This window comes from Haliotis asinina, chromosome 15 (genome assembly GCF_037392515.1).
Source record: "Haliotis asinina isolate JCU_RB_2024 chromosome 15, JCU_Hal_asi_v2, whole genome shotgun sequence".
NCBI lineage: Eukaryota > Metazoa > Mollusca > Gastropoda > Lepetellida > Haliotidae > Haliotis > Haliotis asinina.
In genome coordinates this window covers 33,788,040-33,804,597 of record NC_090294.1, presented here as the reverse complement: position 1 = coordinate 33,804,597, position 16,558 = coordinate 33,788,040, and the positions used below count along the sequence as shown (strand labels likewise).

The following is a 16,558-nucleotide window of genomic DNA, read 5'->3' as shown; positions in this document are numbered from 1 at the left end:
GTTTTTTATCCTGCACCAATAAAAGCACTCTGCTATGATTTTTTTAATTTGTCATCTTTACGGAAATTGTGAATGAAGAAAATACAGCTTGATATCTGAGCGATAGAAGTGCATATGACATAGATTTATGTGCTAATGCATAAAGTCATACACACAAAATAAAAAATGACCCGCAAAAAATGTCAAAAATCGATTTTCTTCTATGATGTGAAACATCAACAGAGAGGTCACCCATGTATAAAGATCAGGGGGCATAACTCCACTATGCTTTACATCAGGCCAGTGTAACTCATCACAAGGAGAGAATTTGCTGTGGATATGGACAGTATATTTTCATTATGGTTTATTCACAGTGAACCAAACTATTCCAATACAAAGTTCCTCAATGTAAGTGGATACCTTTGGATATAGTTTCACAATTTGTAAGAAAAGATGCCAATGTACTACATCAGAAAGCAGGTAATAGCGATTTGGATGGCCCTATCTAATACATAATTTAGTTCTCAGATTCCCATAATCTGATGTTTGTGTAGAAGTATGTTGACTAATTTTGCATCAAAGACCATGTATATTTTGATTCTAAGATGTGAGGGGAATTCAAGGATGTATTTGTCGCAGCTGACTATGAAATATACATGATGTAATAGGCGTCTTAATACAAGCCTTCTCAAAACACGATTTTGTAAACACTATCCAACATGGTGGAAAGTGCACTTCGGTGTTCATGTAAGTGTATTTTCTGAAACATCCCAACCAATTCTGGGTTCATTGGCAACGAATTATCATTACTGGTTACATGAAAGCTCGATGTCAGTGATCATTAATAAGCTATTTTTGAGATTCAGTACTCACAATATTTATCCGATTTTCACATTTCTAAACATACAGAAAATAATGCTCTGAATGGCGATTTTGTATAGTGTGAAAAATGGCCACATTTACTACAAAGCCTATTTTCAAAGGTAGCTCTAAGCACTTTGGCTTTGTCTGAGATAATGGTGGATGGTATCAAGAAACAGGAACTCTTCCACAGAATTCAAAACTGTTAAGTATATACATGCGCATGGTATATTTAGAATTTTATTAGATTTCAAAGTGAGAGGTGAAGAGGGAGGACATTTATGTCCCTGTGGCATCCAGGGGGTTAAATAAATGTTACATCATGTTGTGTTTCTTAAGAGAAAAGATCAATACTCATCAAGTTGAAAAAGATGGTTCCATCATCACTTCTTGTCATACCATTGTACACTACCTATACAATCTTGCAGTTACTGTCAATAGCCAAACTAACAATATCATAAATACATAATGAACCTCAAACATCATTTAGCTGAATAAAGTCAACAAAACATCCTAATATATGGATGATCAGTAAGTGGTGTTTTCTTCACAGTCTGTGATTATTCCAGCTATATGGAGGTGATCTGTAGATAACTGAGTCTGGACCAGACAATCAAAAGATCAACAGCATGAGCATCAATCTACACAGTTGGGATAAATTATGTGTGTCAACCAAGTCAGCAAGTCTGATCACCCAATCTCATCCATCAAATCTTATGACAAGAATGGGTTACTGAGGATCAATTCTAACCCAGATCTTCATGGGTTCCTGGAAACTAATGGAACATGGTAAAATTCAAAGTAGGGGTTTTCATCAGACATTATTTTGCTACTATTAAACGTATTAAAAGCTTTAATTAGGTCTTCAATTTTGTAATCCTGAAAAATACCCACTAGAACCTAACTCATATAATGTTCCTTGAAAATAATTATTGTTCTCTTGAAGTTGTAAATATGTTGGCCCCAATGTCTAGAGCTCCTGGAACTATTACTGATATACAAAATACGGGGTAATTTGGTTACTGTAAAGCTGAAGTCACTCCTCCTGTCAGACAGTGTTCCAGATATATATATTTGTCACGCAAATTGCATATGTACAGATCTGGATGTGAAGTAGATGGGCTGTTTCTTTTGTTTCTAATATTTCTAGGAGGCTACATAAGGGGAAGGGGAACTGGATTTTTTTAAACATTATTGAATGGTTTAGCAGAACTTTAACTTCCTCACTGAATTCCCTGGTGCTGATAAAATTATGTAAATAAAGATGCAGATCAGTCAGAAGAGAAACTGTAATGCCTACTGCTTTGCTAAATGTCTTGTCTCCAAACTTTACAAAGATGTTCAACATACATATTTTTTCTTCAATAAACTTCAGCTAATGGCATATTTCCTTTCAGTAAAACTGACCTGAAACTCTGACGGGAAAACAACTTTACAGCATATCATCATAGTGAGTGAGTGAGTGAGTCTCAGCAATATTCCAGCCATATGGTGGCTGTCTGTAAATAATCAGGTGATCAACAACATGAGCATCAATCTGCACAATTGGGAACCGATGACATGTGTCAACCAAGTCTGCAAGCCTGACCACCCAATCTCGTTAGCTGCCTCTTTCAACAAGCAGAGTCACCTTGCATATCATCATAATGTGGGAGAACAGACAAAACTGTATTTAGGTCTTTCAAACATGTGCACACAAGTTTGTATCATACTATAATTGCTGAAATCACAAAAATATGTCACAAACCTCAAATCTGAAGTTTTCTTCATACACATAAACAATTTTCTGTGAGAGCTGTCCTGGACAACCAAGAGGACTTGATGACATCTTTATTAAGAAATCTGTTATGTCCATGCCTGAAATTGATGTTTATATACACTGAATTAGACCGCAACACCAGAAGTAATATGTGATCTTTCTTCTCAAGCTGACATAGCACACACACCTTTAGTAGACAAACACATGAGTTGCCACACCTTTACTAGACAGACATGTCAGTGGACACAGCCTCACTAAACACACATGTGAGTTGCCACACCTTTACTAGACAGACATGTCAATGGACACAGCCTCACTAAACACACATGTGAGTTGCCACACCTTTACTAGACAGACATGTCAATGGACACAGCCTCACTAAACACACATGTGAGTTGCCACACCTTTACTAGACAGACATGTCAGTGGACACAGCCTTACTAAACACACATGTGAGTTGCCACACCTTTACTAGACAGACATGTCAGTGGACACAGCCTCACTAAACACACATGTGAGTTGCCACACCTTTACTAGACAGACATGTCCATGGACACACCCTCACTAGACAGATATGCGAGTGGCCACAGCCTCACTAAACACACGTGAGTTGCCATACCTTAACTAGAGAGATATATGAGTTGCCACACCCTCACTAGACAGACATGTGAGTGGCCACGGCCTCACTACACACACGTGAGCTGCCATACCTTAACTAGAGAGATATATGAGTTGCTACACCCTCACTAGACAGACATGAGAGTGGCCACAGCCTCACTAAACACAAACGTGAGTTGCCATATCTTTACTAGAGAGATATATGAGTTGCCACGCCTTCACTAGACACACATGTGAGTTGCCACACCTTTACTAGATGCCACGCCTTTACTAGATGCCATGCCCTCACTAGACAGACATGTGAGTTGCCATACCTTTACAAGAGAGATATATGACTTGCCACGCCCTCACTAGACAGACATGTAAGTGGCCACAGCCTCCCTAAACAGGCTGGGAGTGGCCACACTTTACTAGACAGACATGTGAATGGCCACACCTTTACCACACACACAAGTTGCCACTCCCTCACAAGACACAGATTTGTAGTCTCACCTACACTGGAGAAATGTGGGTTATCTCTCCTACACTAGACATGCTTGTCGGTAGTCTCACCCACACTATACACATACATACATAGTCTCAACGACACTAGACACACATGTGTAGTCTCACCTACACTAAACACACATGTGGGTAGTCTCACCCACACTAGACACACATGCATAGTCTCACCTTCACTAGACACACATGCATAGTCTCACCTACACTAGACACACATGTGGGTAGTCTCACCTATGCTAGACACACATGTGGGTAGTCTCACCTACACTAGACACACGTGGGTAGTCTCACCTACACTAGACACACATGTGGGTAGTCTCACCTATGCTAGACACACATGTGGGTAGTCTCACCTACAACAGACTCACATGCATAGGCTCACCTACACTAGACACATATGTGGGTTATCTCACCTACAACAGACTCACATGTGGGTAGTCTCACCTTCACTAGGTAGACATGTGAAGACATTGATGTTTTCACCACAGCCTCCAGCTGATCCTGTACATTTACACTGTACAGGGCTCGGTGTTGTCACAGCAGGATCTTCCAAACAAACACCAGACAAGAAATCTTCATTCTTCTTTACTCTGAAAATGAATGATCAAATTAAACTATTCTGACAAACGTTATCATGTTACTGACAACCAAAAGCATGTTGACCAGTATGAAGCACTGTAACTTTACATACCAATACCAAAGGGGTATTGTCGTAATTCAAACATTTTCAGGCTAGCCTTATGGTACTGTGTGACTGATTCAAAACAGAATAATATAAGGTGGCTTTACAAAATATGAAGCTATACTTAATACACTGTTTTTTTCTCGATGTCTGTTGTCATACTTTTACTAGTCACATTATGTTTCATACTGCAATGCAGCATAGGATTCTGTCACTGTTTTGTTGTTATTCTGTTATGATTTTGCAGTCATCATACACCACATCTTTTCTTTCAAAAGCTCATCTTTATGAGCAAACTATTCTCAAGATAGGTATTCAATAAATAAAGGACTTTGTTTCTGAAAACAAACAGTTGTGTGTGATGACATAATTATTGTTGCTAGACTGCCAATCACTATTCATTAAGTGATGAATGAATATAACAATAACCTCCAACCAATGGAGAAGTCCTCCCCTCCTTCGCGGTCATTGGTGGAGTTGCCATCATAGGAGCCACACAGTCCTTCCGTTGACTGGAAGTCCACAGCAGAAGGCTGCACCCACACATTCAGGCATTCAGAGCTTTGGACATCAGTAGCAATCACGTAGGTCCCACTTGGGAAATGCACCTATGTTCATGGAGGGTAATGGAGTTAATGATTCACACACCTGGGAATATTTGAAAAATGAAGTAATATACATTTCCACTCATTATCTCCATGTGCAGCTGGCTGTAGACTTGTACATCCACCCTGACAAGCTGTTATACTGTATATAGGATAGGCACAGTACATTCAGCATGGGTATCTTGTAAGAGAACAGAATGTGAGAATCCTGAATAAATTATATTTGGTAAAGTTTAGGTCAACATTTATCACACATTATGATGAACACTGTATAATACTGTAAGCACCAAACATTAAGCTTTGGTGTTTATTTATTAACCTATAATTCTTCAAATTATTATTTCAAACTGACTCCAGATCATAAATGACCAAGACGTTTTCCTCGGTTAGTACTTGTTTGTGCCATGATGTTAATTTGATGAGATGTTAGTTGAGAAACTAGTGAGGAGTATGTGACTAATCATAATCACCTTGTTTATTACTAGCCTGTTATTCTCCAGGAGATCATACAACAAGACTGTTAACACATCCATAAAGAAAAGTTAGTTACTAGACTAGCTGAAGTGTTGTAGCCAAGTACCTGTCGTGTGCGTCCTTCATCAAACTGAAGAACCCTAGTGTTTGGGGTGAGATCTCCATTCAGGAATATAGAGGTCCTTGATGTCACTTGTTCGTCATCTTTCTTACATCTGTCAATCAATGTCACATCATCTCCAGATTTCACTGCTACTGCACAGGGACATGGGGGAGACTTTGTGGCATTGTCACGTCTCATAAATATCTCCACCTGTATCACACAAATGTAAGATCTGATATACCGATATAGTAATGTAATTGTTAAATGTGCAGCTAAACATTGTCTAATTTGTTTGATTTTAGCACAGTAGAAAGTTATAACACTGATTCTAATTTGTTCATACAAGAGAATCCTCCACCACGCCTTAAAGACACATACTTTCTGGCACCATTTTGTTTAGAACTATGTCACTTTGAAGCATAAGAAGCGCCCAATCCGCAAACTAGCTCACTTCATATGGCTTTGTACGATGACGGTACATGTTGAACACCCCTTCTGTGTAAACATCATAGGCTCTGGAACATAGAACAGTTTCATGTGAACACTCCTTTTCAGTAGGATGTTATATATACATTACAGATAAAATGATGAATTGAAATCTGTTACTGCTAGATGAAGATGAACTACATCTTTGATTAATGTTTCGATTCCTCGAAAGACATCAGGTCATACATGCACATCATACCCTCTGACACAGAAATATGTACATTCTGCACTTTAAGCAATGTTGGATCACATACAACTGGCTCAAAATATTTGTCAACTTTTCATTAAGTAGTTTATAAAGTCTCAAATGAAACAGAACCTATATGATCAAAAGTCATTAAGGGATGAAAAAGTGAATCGAACAACAATCTACTTTATGTTCCATAAAAGTTAAGCTACTGTCAAATTCTTTACTTCTGACATTACTAAGATGTCTTCTTTGAGACTAATAAACACCCTTGACACTTACTCCACAGACAACAGCTCCACAAACAGAACCCCTACTGACAAGAGTCCCATTAACAGAGCCCCTACCAATAACAGCTCCACTAACACAACCCCTACTAACAAAGCTCCACCAACAGAACCCCTACTGACAACAGCTCCAATAACAAAACTTCTACTGACAAGAACTCCATTCACACAACCCCTACCAATAACAGCTGCACTAACAGAACCCTCCTAACACCAGCTCCATTAAATGAACCCCTACTGACACCAGCTCCATTAAAAGAACCCCAACTGACACCAGCTCCACTTACAGAACATCCACTGATAACAGTCCCACTAACAGTGCCCTGAGCTCCACTAAGAGAACCAAATAATGACGGCGGTTGGTCCAATGAGCATACTTCATTGACAGTAGATTGAAAGGATAGTTTTGGTGACAGTAGCATTAAAAACCGATGTATTCAAACAGACTATTACAACCAAACTTACTGGCCATCAAATGTGATGACATGTGGTGCAGCTTGGCACAGTGAAGAGGAATCCCGGTCATGCACTGTCACCTGAAACATTGCCAAAAAACTCAACAATATCAAATGAGTTTCCATCTTTATACAGAATGAATTGTCACTAATCTGCAAAGACAATATATTGATTTAAGGAAATGAAAGTTACTCACCTTACCACTAGTGGCATTACCACTGAACACAGTCTGGTTGCCTGACATCACAATGGCAGATATCATCACTTCTCTGATCTGCTTGCCATCAACTAACTGGTCACTCACTGCTACCAGTGGTACATACAGAGTCTCAGGCCATGATGGATAGTCTACTGAACAGTCAGCTTTATCCGGTAATGTGGATGTAGGCACATACACTGCCTGGTAGTAAGTCTCTGCTGTGGAAGCACATTCCAATTCTTCATGTGTGACAAGGGAAATACCAACTTTGACAGAGCAAGTCTGGTTGTCCAATTTACAGAAATATTGAGTTGGGACGGTTGCCTTGATGCCCACCATAACGGCTTCTCCACCCTCATAAAGTGTGATGTCTTCTGTAATGATCTGCCATAAGCATAGTACAGTGAGATCATGAGACAAAATAGTCTACAAGGTGGGCAGGGAGGGGTCAAACTATGTAGTCTTCTACATGGTGGGAAGGGACAGTTAAGTCTGGGCTAAATGACAGGATCAGAGAATGGATTCTTCACACAATTTGTGTAGGGACAGTTACGAATGGGCACAATGACAGGATCAGACAATGTAGGGGACATTTAAGTCTGGGCACAATGACAGGATCAGGGCAGAGAGGGGTCAAACTATGTAGTCTACTACAAGATGGGCAGGGAAGGATCAAACTATGTAGTCTTCTACAAGATGGGCTGGGAGGGGGCAAACTATGTTGTCTACTACAAGGTGGGCAGGGAGGCATCAAACTATGTTGTCTTCTACAAGATGGGCAGGGAGGGGGCAAACTATGTTGTCTTCTACAAGATGGGCAGGGAGGGATCAAACTATGTAGTCTACTACAAGGTGGGCAGGGAGGGGGCAAACTATGTTGTCTACTACAAGGTGGGCAGGGAGGGATCAAACTATGTTGTCTTTTACAAGATGGGCAGGGAGGGATCAAACTATGTTGTCTTCTACAAGATAGGCAGGGAGGGGGCAAACTATGTTGTCGTCTACAGGATGGGCAGGGAGAAATCAAACTATGTAGTCTTCTACAAGGTGGGCAGGAAGGGATCAAACTATGTTGTCTACTACAAGGTGGGCAGGGAAGGATCAAACTATGTTGTCTTCTACATGACGGGCAGAGAGGGATCAAAATATGTTGTCTTCTACAAGATGAGCAGGGAGGGATCAAACTATGTTGTCTTCTAAAAGATGGGCAGGGAGGGTTCAAACTATGTGTGTCTTCTACAAGATGGGCAGGGAGGGGTCAAACTATGTAATCTTCTACATAGTGGGCAGGGACAGTTAAGTCTGGGCTATATGACAGGATCAGAGAATGGAGTCTTCACAAAATTTGGGCAGGGACAGTTAAGAATGGGCACAATGACAGGATCAGACAATGTAGTCTTCTATGTATGGGAGAAAACACACCTCCAAGGTTTTAGTAGACAATGTAAAAGCGGAAAGGGAGGGAAATTTCCTGGCCCTAATGGTTTTACATTGTCTATCAAAACCGAGGAGAAGTGTTTTCTCTAATTTATACCGTCATTGATGGGTCATTACAATGTAGATGATCATTTAATGAAGTTACATAACAATAACTGAAGCATGTGTAATCAGTTTATGACTGTAACTATAATTTAACCCTTCCACCTTCATCAGTCTGGTGTAATCTTGAACGATATTTTTCAATTGATTTCAAACACTCATGTACCATTTGAATATTGATGTTCATATACAGTTAGGAAAAGTAAACCCTGGGAAGCGGTCTTACTAACGAAAAGTAAAACCTGTAACTCCAAAAACAAAAATCTCAAATGTGGTTATTCCGGGAAAACAAGAGATATAGTGACAACAATATATAGTGAGAAGCACACTTTAGGTTTATGTAAGGAGAGTAAAGTATGAAGACAATGACATGATCAAACTATGTCGTCTTCTGTTGAGAGAGTTAAGTATTGACACAATGACATGATCATACTATGTCGTCTTCTATAGGGAGAGTTAAAGGGGCACTGATGCGGAGCGAATAATGTTTCTCGCCAACGGTCTAATTACGAAACCAAACTGCAAATTGGTCAGCGGCCGCTCCCTAGACCGTGACGGACAAAGGGACTGGGCTCCTGTCCATACTAGCACAATTTCTTCACCTAAACAGTCAAGAGGCCGGATGCCCATCATATGCCATTATTTAAAAATATCCATGGTATTCCTTGTCTGATCGTAACAAAATATCCCAGCAAAACTGATCCAATTTGATCCTGTTTCTATCGTCGATATTTAATCATGTTGCGTGAAAATATGATGTCTACAGACACGTAGCAAGCCACTTGTTTCAGTCCAAAGATTGCAAAGCTTCATATTTAGGTAGTTTTGAGTATTAGTTCAGCTGTGATAGCAAATATCATACGTAAATTTTGGTAGCTATGGTAGGTAGTTACCCTGGTTTATTATTTATGATAATAAAATAACAGAGTTGATTTATTTGAATTCGTAAACTAAAAACGATGACTTTGCCATTGGTAGAGAAATCTGAAAATTTTCTTACGTAAAAAACCCAACTTATTACACCTATTTACCCAAGTACAGAGCAAATGCCAGTATGTATTCCGTATGTAACGAAGTTCCGTTTGTATCCTCAAAACAGTTTCGGCCCATAAGTGTTTTCAGGTTGCATGCGACACAGAGATTACATCTTCCTTGCTGTATCTCGTGTTTGATGGTGTAAACCTACACGTGTTATTTGTCATCATTCTTTTGATGGACAGTTAATGAATTTATAACAGGTATAATTAGTGGTACCATCACTTCGGTTATTCAACAAAAGTTCCCTTTTGGCATTTCTTCTGTCTGGTGTAAATACTCAACATTATAAATTAAGGTCTGTAATGGCAAATGTATTGTATGTTATGTAATATGTGCATGTAAGTGATGCAAGAGGATTTATCAGCTGATTTACAAAAACAAACATCGATCAAAGGATTAACCGATAACACACTGATTAATTAATTACTTTTATCTTCTAGCGGATTTGTCAGTTTGTGTAGATGTACTAATTCATACTGACTACACCCTGTCGTAAAGTGCGAGTGTAAAAACAACATCCTCCCTTCAAAGAATTAACCACCCTTGCGTTGATTGATTGATTGTTCATTATTGGTTAACTAAATTACTTAGAATGGCGGACATCCTACAATTAGTTGCCAGGTGTGACCAATGAGAGGTTTATCAGTTTTTCGCCAATGTGAAAGACATGAAACGATGTGTTACTTTTTCGCAAATTAGACTGTTGTAAGACACACAACGCAATGCAGGATTATTTACCAGCTGCAGATGAATGGACTATTTCTTTTATGTGGATATTGATGAATACATTCCTGAACAAGGTAGTATCCTGACATTGTTGCTATAAAATTAGTCTGCTTTACATTCATTATTTGCATTTTGTTTTAATTTATTTGGTGTAGCATTCAGCAGAATCTATATGACAGAAAACACACACTAGATCGCGTATGTATGTGAAATAGGATCCACATTGGCAATCTATACAATCAGGGAGCCTATATAGAGGTAGGGTATCCCTGATACAATGTATAAATGTTGCTGTCATGTTAGAAATGTAAGCAGACCGTGTGTTCTTTTAGTAATTTTCAAAATCATACAAATATACAATAAACTAATTAGGGTTATGAGACAATATATAGAGACGTACATTGGCTTCGCTATTTTTCCGTCCTAATAGTTTTTTACTATTTCTACCACTGGCAGATGATTAACCTTCAAAGTGTTTCATTTGTTTTCACAATACATTTGTAATGAAGTAAAAATGACTTCACCTTAGTTGATCTGTCTATAATTAAACTATCGATTGCGCACAAGAACTGCGCAGCAGAAGTCACGAACCGGTCACGAATTCTGGGATATCATCCGGGTACACACGGGAGAAAAACAATAACAAAAGTTTACACCAGTCCACGGAAATTGCTCCGCATTAGTGCCCCTTTAAGTATGGACACAATGACATCATTGGACTATGTCGTCTTCTGTAGGGAGGGTTGTGTATGAGACACAATGACAGAATCAAACAATGTTGTCTTGAACTGATTGGTGACAGGAGGTAAGGAGACAATGACATGATGATGAACTGCTGAGTCTTTACCTGGAGTCCAGCAATGAATTCTGGACTGATCTTTGGTGGACTGACTGTGCTGGAACAGTTTCTTGGAAAACAGGCACTTACACCACAGGTTATCTGGAACATAAGATTTCCAGTGGTGCATTTGTCATAGACTGTGTAACAATTATTTTGATATTTCAACAAGGGTCATGATAACACACATGAATAATAGGCATTTTGTCACTGACAAAACATGAGTCACAACTAACTTCAATAACCATATCTTAATTTTAAAACATTTGTCATAATTTGCTAAGGAAATGGCACATCATTACCTGTGTGTCCAAATCATTTGACAAGTAAAACTCTTGAACTTGTCAATAAACTATGCTACAAAGTATGCATGTATAACATCATTAATTATGATTAATGATCTCAAATGAATTCATTGCTTCCTAAAGTGTTATAACTAAACTGATCCTCCAATAGTAAGAGTGAGTGAGTGAGCTGAGTACCCATCTGGCAAATGGAACACTTTAACCACAAGGCTACCAAACCCCCAACCCTCAATACAGATAAAGTGAGTGATAAGTAAATGGAGTTCAATGAAAGGTGTACTTATCACTAGCATAACTGAGTTGTACACTTTTAGAAACTACAAATCTTCTTAATCTTTAAGACTTATGATTTGTATATTTAGGATGATGAACATGTGAGTTTTATGCTGCACTCAGCAATATTCCAGCTATATGGTGGCGATCTGTAAATAATCAAGTATAGACTAGGCAATCCAATGATCAACAGCATGAGCATCAATCTGCTCAACAGGGGACTGATGACATGTACCAACCAAGTAAGCAAGCCTAAACATCTGATCCCATTAGTTGCTTCCTATGGCAAGCACGGGTTGCTAAAGGCCAATTCACAGGTATTTAGGATGATATCACGATGTATCACATGAAACCATCCCACATACATCTCAAGATGAATCATATGAAACCATCCCACATATATCTCAAGATGAATCATATGAAACCATCCCACATATATCTCAAGATGAATCATATGAAACCATCCCACATATATCTCAAGATGAATCATATGAAACCATCCCACATATATCTCAACATTTGTCACATTTCCAAATGTATAAAAAATCATACAGGCTGGTGACAGGATTTGATGCTGTGTTATCGACATAAAGTGGTGATTCTGGCTACATGCTCTATATTTCAGTCTAAATGGGCACAACATTCTTATATTAACAAGTACAGAAAAGGTAAAGTGGGTGTGTCATTGGAAAGACATATATTAACATGTACAGAAAAGGTAAAGTGAGGGCGTCATTGGAAAGACATGTATTAACAAGTAGAGAAAGGGTAACGTGGGGGTGTAATTGGAAAGACATGTATTAACAAGTAAAGAAAGGGTAACGTGGGGGTGTAATTGGAAAGACATGTATTAACAAGTAAAGAAAGGGTAACGTGGGGGTGTAATTGGAAAGACAATGTTAATACTTTTTTCACATTTCTTTGCTACATGACAGTAAGAAAAGACTGGTAATTCTCCTAAACTTTACACAGCAGTATGTGTCCCAGTGACATTATCTCACCTTTGAATTAAAAGCAAGCTGATTTATATCAGCAACATCCTTTTCATACGATGTAACATTGGCATCCTCAATAGTGACATTGCTCAAAACATCATTATTATGATACCAGATGAGGGAGTAAGTGACATCAACACGCTCACTAAAGTCGAAACTACAGTGGAACATGAACACCTCAGTTGTTGCGTTGTAGCTGGTTGTCAGACTCGGTACTGAACGCAAGTAAGGGTATTCTGCAACATCAAAGGGCATGATAGGCAGTGTATGACCCCACAAACACATACTATAACTGACTGGAAATATGTTTTTACAAAAATAATTATACATTATGAGTGAGGGCACATTACCATAACTTACTTATGATACTGTTAACCTTAGTCATATTTTTCTGTCATTTTGTACTGCAGGATTCCTGACTTCCTTGACAGATGTTTAGAAAGCAATGTAAGCAACAACATCACAAAATAAGACATGACCAGCTGGTAATGATAAGTGTTTGGAGCTGTTGAACTACACAGATAGCAATTTGACCAAGTTGGTTAAAAGTTAAACATAAACAGCATGATGGGTAATGCAGGCTAAAAACAACTACACTTGGAAACAAACAATATCAGAAAGGGTCAACTTTTCCATTAGAAAGAAACGGATCTGACATGTCTATAAATTGTTTGTAATGTGTTTTAAACAACTATAATGATGAGGATTTGTTCACCTTACATTTCCAAATGTATATATATTTCTACAAATGATTTCAGAAATGAGATTTCTTTTCTTCCCTAAAAGGCAATTACAATGACATTTTATCTTCACTGCAGTAAGCATAAAAAAATTACTTTACAATATACATGCATCACAAACTGAAGAGTTCATACTAAGTGTATGTGATGTCTACCACTTGTTTGAACTTGCATGTAAAACCTTGCCAAGTACATGACAAGTATTCTTGGTAGTTACAAAAAGGGGTGAGTAGTGGCAAATGTCTACTGCACCTTGGTAGACAATGATGAGAGTTCTGTTTGACTCCACAACTTCATTTGCCATGAAAGTAGGATAGCTTTAAGATGAGCTGATACAAGTACTAATCCAGAGCCACTGACTTAACAGGGTCAGTTTAATCAACAGCTATATCACTTCTATAACACAAACTGAAATAACTCGCTATCATCACGATAACATGTTTTGATTACTGTTGGCATTAGAAACATTTAATTAAGATCTCAGTAATCTGTTATATCACATCTCTAAAAAGCCACGAGTCTTTATCTTGTTTTCATTGAACAAAAAGTGTATAGTGAAAAATCAAGCAAAACACAACTTCAGGCTAAGTTAAAAAATATAATGTTTGAAAATATACTGATATTCCTCAAACTGAAAGCTCAATATTAGTGTTGAAATGTTATGCAATTATGGGGGCTTTGGTTTCTGGTTGTTATAGCCCATATACCCAAATGAGACTGATGCTAACTTTACAGTCAGTCTAGCCCCGATGCAAAACATACCCATGACATCACTTTACTGAAGGTAAATGCAAAACATACCCATGACATCACTTTACTGAAGGTATATGCAAAACATACCCATGACATCACTTTACTGAAGGTATATGCAAAACATACCCATGACATCACTTTACTGAAGGTATATGCAAAACATACCCATGACATCACTTTACTGAAGGTAAATGCAAAACATATGTAAAGCCTGTTTATAACTGCAGCTGTAAGCAGCAGGAGAGATTGACCAAGTGCCCTTTTAACCATAAACTTTCTGCCCAAGGAAAATACCTAACATGTAAAACAATGTTGATGCATGATGATACTACCAGATACCAATTTTCACAACATGGCATGTTCACTGAAATGCAAGTAATCTGGAACATTCTGCCACCTGCATGCTGATATTCTCAATTTCTCCAACGTCAGCTTTATTCTCCAAGTTAATATTTGTTCTTTATGCTTAAAAATTTACACCAAAGTGGTCTATAACATGGCAAGATTACTTGTGAATACACCTGCTTTCCTTACAGTGATAGTGGAGGATGCCACAGGAGAAGGAATTTCCCACAAAAGTGAACTACATTTGTTTTTAAAGTCAACAAGGTTTAAAGAGGAGGTCAGAGATATAAATTCCTCTGGCATCCAGTGGGTTAAAATAGTGGGCACGAACCATACACCTGTGCCAAAACCATGTGAAATTGGTGCAATCACATCAACCTTGCATGGTGAGTTTATGGAGGAAAATGAACTCTATAGGTAAATGTGAAAAATTTGAATCGATAAACCAAACACAATAAAATTGTTACTAGTGATATCTGTACAGTTTTGGTGAGGAAACTAGTAGATTAATGCTTTTTATGGTGAAAAAGTGTAAAAAGAAAATCCCTTTGTATGAATTCAATATCAAAACATTTACAAACTGTCCATTCTTTTAAATACCTTAGACATCTCCTTCAAAGAACACTCAAACATTAAGATCTTACTTATTACAAGTGAACCCTACACTGGTTAATCTATCAAGAATCCATTTGTAAACTTCATCCCTAACTGGTTGATGCATAACTTATAGTTTGCCTCACCTCTGACTGGACTCCAACTTCGGTAGTTCTCAAAAGGGTTACACACTAGTGTATCGTTGTCTGGCTTCTTGTCCCCATACACGTAGCACTGGTTATCAATGAAGCAGGTATTTATCTGTAAACAACAGGTCAGGTTGATTACCCCTACATACATCATGTACTAGTCACTGCATTGATGTCAAGTCAGTATCTGAGACAAGAGCTGATGTAATGGAATGGATTACCTTCAGGGAGCACGTCCCAGCACTTTCACAGTCATGGCATTTAGAGTGGTAGATTGTGTAGACAATGCTTCCACTAAAGATGATGTTATTGTTGCTGATAGTAACAATGTAACTATCAACTGCTGGAAGAGGACACACAACTTGGTTGGGTGTTACTAGCACTGCTGCAACTGTGACATTCTCCCCCATCTGTCTGTAGGAGCCCTCGGTTATCTACGTTAAAGAGATGGCATAATTGACACCAAAACTGAAAAAACGCAAACTTTTAAAACTATATTTAGTTCATAAATTAAACAAAAACACTAATGCTGAACAATTTCAAAATAAAAATGCAAATTTCTATAAATAGTATCTAACACTGTTAATATCAAGCAAATGCAAATGGTCATTTGCTTGATAAAGGTTTGGACGTACACTGAAATGTATATCCATAATAAGTGTTCCTCTTCATCACATCAGCATCTAAATGACATGTAAGAAACATGATGTAGCTGTATCGATCACATTTAGTGACTGTAATAATTGAAAGTTACTAACTTGTATCCTCTGTAAACGACACACTAGGTCAGTGGAGGCAGCAAATGGGCCCCCAACAATTGTGATGCTGCTACACTGTGTCTCAGACACATCACACAATCCATTGCCTGCAACATCTCGGATAGATGGAGCTTCGTCTATACGTAGATCACATGCTGATCCTCCATATCCATCTGGACATGAGCAGTTGCCTGTAGAAGTAAGTCAGAAGGTCCAAGCAATTACTTTCAACAGCATGTCAGAAGGTGCAATAAGTTGTCTCGAACAGTGTGTCAGAAGCACAATGTCTCAATCAGTGCGTCAGAAGA

At 38.3% G+C, this 16,558-nt stretch overlaps 1 protein-coding gene across 1 annotated transcript in view; it reads right to left on the bottom strand.

The window, feature by feature from the left end:
* Positions 1-16,558, bottom strand: part of LOC137266456 (uncharacterized) — a 303,788-nt gene that overhangs the window by 194,048 nt on the left and 93,182 nt on the right. The window contains exons 47-58 of the mRNA XM_067801954.1: positions 16,251-16,441; positions 15,714-15,926; positions 15,490-15,604; positions 12,918-13,147; positions 11,348-11,440; positions 7,195-7,581; positions 7,008-7,078; positions 6,034-6,097; positions 5,586-5,792; positions 4,830-5,008; positions 4,163-4,308; positions 2,588-2,697 (exon numbers count right to left, since the gene is read on the bottom strand). Coding sequence (XP_067658055.1) covers positions 2,588-2,697; positions 4,163-4,308; positions 4,830-5,008; positions 5,586-5,792; positions 6,034-6,097; positions 7,008-7,078; positions 7,195-7,581; positions 11,348-11,440; positions 12,918-13,147; positions 15,490-15,604; positions 15,714-15,926; positions 16,251-16,441 — 2,006 coding nt within the window. The remainder of the gene's footprint in view (positions 1-2,587; positions 2,698-4,162; positions 4,309-4,829; positions 5,009-5,585; positions 5,793-6,033; positions 6,098-7,007; positions 7,079-7,194; positions 7,582-11,347; positions 11,441-12,917; positions 13,148-15,489; positions 15,605-15,713; positions 15,927-16,250; positions 16,442-16,558) is intronic.